This window comes from Hylobates moloch, unplaced genomic scaffold, assembly GCF_009828535.3.
Source record: "Hylobates moloch isolate HMO894 unplaced genomic scaffold, HMol_V3 SCAFFOLD_8044, whole genome shotgun sequence".
NCBI classification, from domain to species: Eukaryota; Metazoa; Chordata; class Mammalia; order Primates; family Hylobatidae; genus Hylobates; species Hylobates moloch.
Window position 1 is genome coordinate 1 of NW_026660319.1, and position 2619 is coordinate 2619.

The 2619-nt window shown below is 42.6% G+C and overlaps 1 protein-coding gene across 1 annotated transcript; it reads left to right on the plus strand.

Moving 5' to 3' along the window:
• Window positions 1–782: 782 nt before the first annotated feature.
• On the plus strand, window positions 783–2337 carry RPA4 (replication protein A4). Its single transcript, XM_032148659.2, has one exon. The coding sequence runs from the start codon at window positions 1185–1187 to the stop codon at window positions 1968–1970; it is 786 nt and encodes a 261-aa protein (XP_032004550.1). The 5' UTR covers window positions 783–1184; the 3' UTR covers window positions 1971–2337.
• Window positions 2338–2619: the final 282 nt, after the last annotated feature.

The window sequence follows — 2619 nt, forward strand, 5'->3', positions numbered from 1 at the left end:
CCTAAGTCTTGTACTTCTCTGTCCTGTCCACAGAGCCTTGAAAATAACTTAGAGCTCATTCAGTTTGGATTTATGTGTGAATTGAAATATATTAACTACTTATTTATAGTACACTTGGCAAAATACCCAGGAAATTACAATTTTAAAACAAAAAAAATTTTAAAAGCCAGTATTAAGATGTGACTTAGAGTATGATAATCGTTGAAAGACGATTGTCTTGCCATTTCTTCCAAAATGCTCCTAGGTTTTTTTTTTTTTTTTTTTCTTTTTTTTGAGACGGAGTTTTGTTCTTGTCGCCCAGGCTGGAGTGTAGTGGTGCTGTCTCGGTTCACTGCAACCTCTGCCTCCTGGGTTCAAGCGATTCTCCTGCCTCAGCCTCCCGAGTAGCTGGGATTACAAGCATGCACCACCACGCCTGGCTAATTTTAGTATTTTTAGTAGAGACGGGGTTTCACCACGTTGGCAGGCTAGTCTCGAACTCCTGACCTCAAGTAATCAACCTGCCTCAGCCTCCCAAAGTTCTGGGATTACAGGCGTGAGCCACTGCGCCCGGCCCGATGCTCCTAGTTTTAATGGTTTGAATGAACAGGGGACGTGAGTTCTTGAGAACAGTAACCACGGTGGTGCATTTTCCCCCCTGCACGTAACGTACAGCACTCTACCGTTTTGCCAAGCACTTGGTGCTCCTAAAATTTCTGTCGCATTGTTGTTTGAATGAATGAATAAATGAGTCTTTTAAAAGTAATTGTAGAAGTTGCAGCATTAAGAAATAAAGAGGGGGGCTAGTAAAAATGCATTTTTTTAGAGATGTTGGGAAAGGCTTGCTTGAAATTACACGTGGGACTTTTACTAGATAGGCGCTTTGACCAGCTAAGCAACAGGGCTCCCTCGTGTGGGGCTTTTAGAATGTAGCAACCACTGACACACAGGGAAGGATTATGCGATCAGGTGAGAAGGTGGCCGATCCTGACTGGCTGGAAGCAGACGCATTCTGGTAGTTGATTGGTCCACAGGTAGCGTGGCGCTTGTTACGTCCTCAGGCTCCCAGCATTCAATCGTAGCCTTTCGGACAGCTCGAAGCCTTCTGTGGAGAGCTCGAAGCCTTCTGTGGAGAACTCAAAGCCGTCCGTGGAGCCCCAGACGAGCCAAAGCCCACCTTCTCCTCAGCCAGAGCTGTCTTGAAGATGAGTAAGAGTGGGTTTGGGAGCTATGGCAGCATTTCTGCTGCTGATGGAGCGAGTGGAGGCAGTGACCAACTGTGTGAGAGAGATGCAGCTCCTGCTGTTAAGACCCAAAGACCTAAGGTCCGAATTCAGGACGTTGTACCGTGTAATGTGAACCAGCTTCTCAGCTCTACTGTGTTTGACACTGTGTTCAAGGTTAGGGGAATTATAGTTTCCCAGGTCTCCATCGTGGGGGTAATCAGAGGGGCAGAGAAGGCTTCAAATCACATTTGTTACAAAATTGATGATATGACCGCGAAGCCAATCGAGGCCCGACAGTGGTTTGGTAGAGAGAAAGTCAAGCAAGTGACTCCACTGTCAGTCGGAGTATATGTCAAAGTGTTTGGTATCCTCAAATGTCCCATGGGAACAAAGAGCCTTGAGGTATTGAAAATTCATGTCCTAGAGGACATGAACGAGTTCACCGTGCATATTCTGGAAACAGTCAATGCACACATGATGCTGGATAAAGCCCGTCGTGATACCACTGTAGAAAGTGTGCCTGTGTCTCCATCAGAAGTGGATGATGCTGGGGATAACGATGAGAGTCACCTCAATTTCATCCGGAACGAAGTGCTGCGTTTGATCCATGAGTGTCCTCATCAGGAAGGGAAGAGCATCCATGAGCTCCAGGCTCAGCTCTGCGACCTTAGCGTCAAGGCCATCAAGGAAGCGATTGATTATCTGACCGTTGAGGGCCACATCTATCCCACTGTGGATCGGGAGCATTTTAAGTCTGCTGATTGAGGCAGGGAAACATCCTTTCATTTTCCGAAGACCCTTGCATCCAGCTGTGAGTAATTTTGACCTGTTGACTTTTTAGGAAGTAGGACTAAAAAAAAAAAATCTCAAGTGGCATTCTTTGTCAACTCGCTGCTTTTCTAACTGCTTTGAACTTTTCGGATTTTCTGTATTTGAAGCTCAGAGAGATGGTGATGGATAAATTGACAACTCTGTAGGATTTACTAGCAAGCTAATGGAAACATGATTTTGGGGGAAGAAAAACTACAGAAAATGTAGAAATTTATTATTTAATTGTGTTGGAGCTTCTTTTTCCAAAAGAAAAACTAGTTGCAGTCAGGGAGCCAGCGAAAAGACAAAAAAAAAAAAAAAAGTCTTGCTTGTTTTTATGTTAGACTTATTTTCAGGTTTGGATTTAGCTTATTATAATGATATTGTTATCTCTTGCTCAATATAGTATTTAGTATTTGATTAATTCAAATGAGCTGAAGATATTAATTTGTGAATTCTAATGCTCAGTTCAAACATTTATGTGTGATTTGCTCTTATTACTATGAATTTATGTTTTCTTAAAATAAGATTATACTATGTTTAAATAAATAGTTTTTGCCAGGTTATCTTTGAAATTTTTTAAAGTGTGGTGAAGTTTAATGAT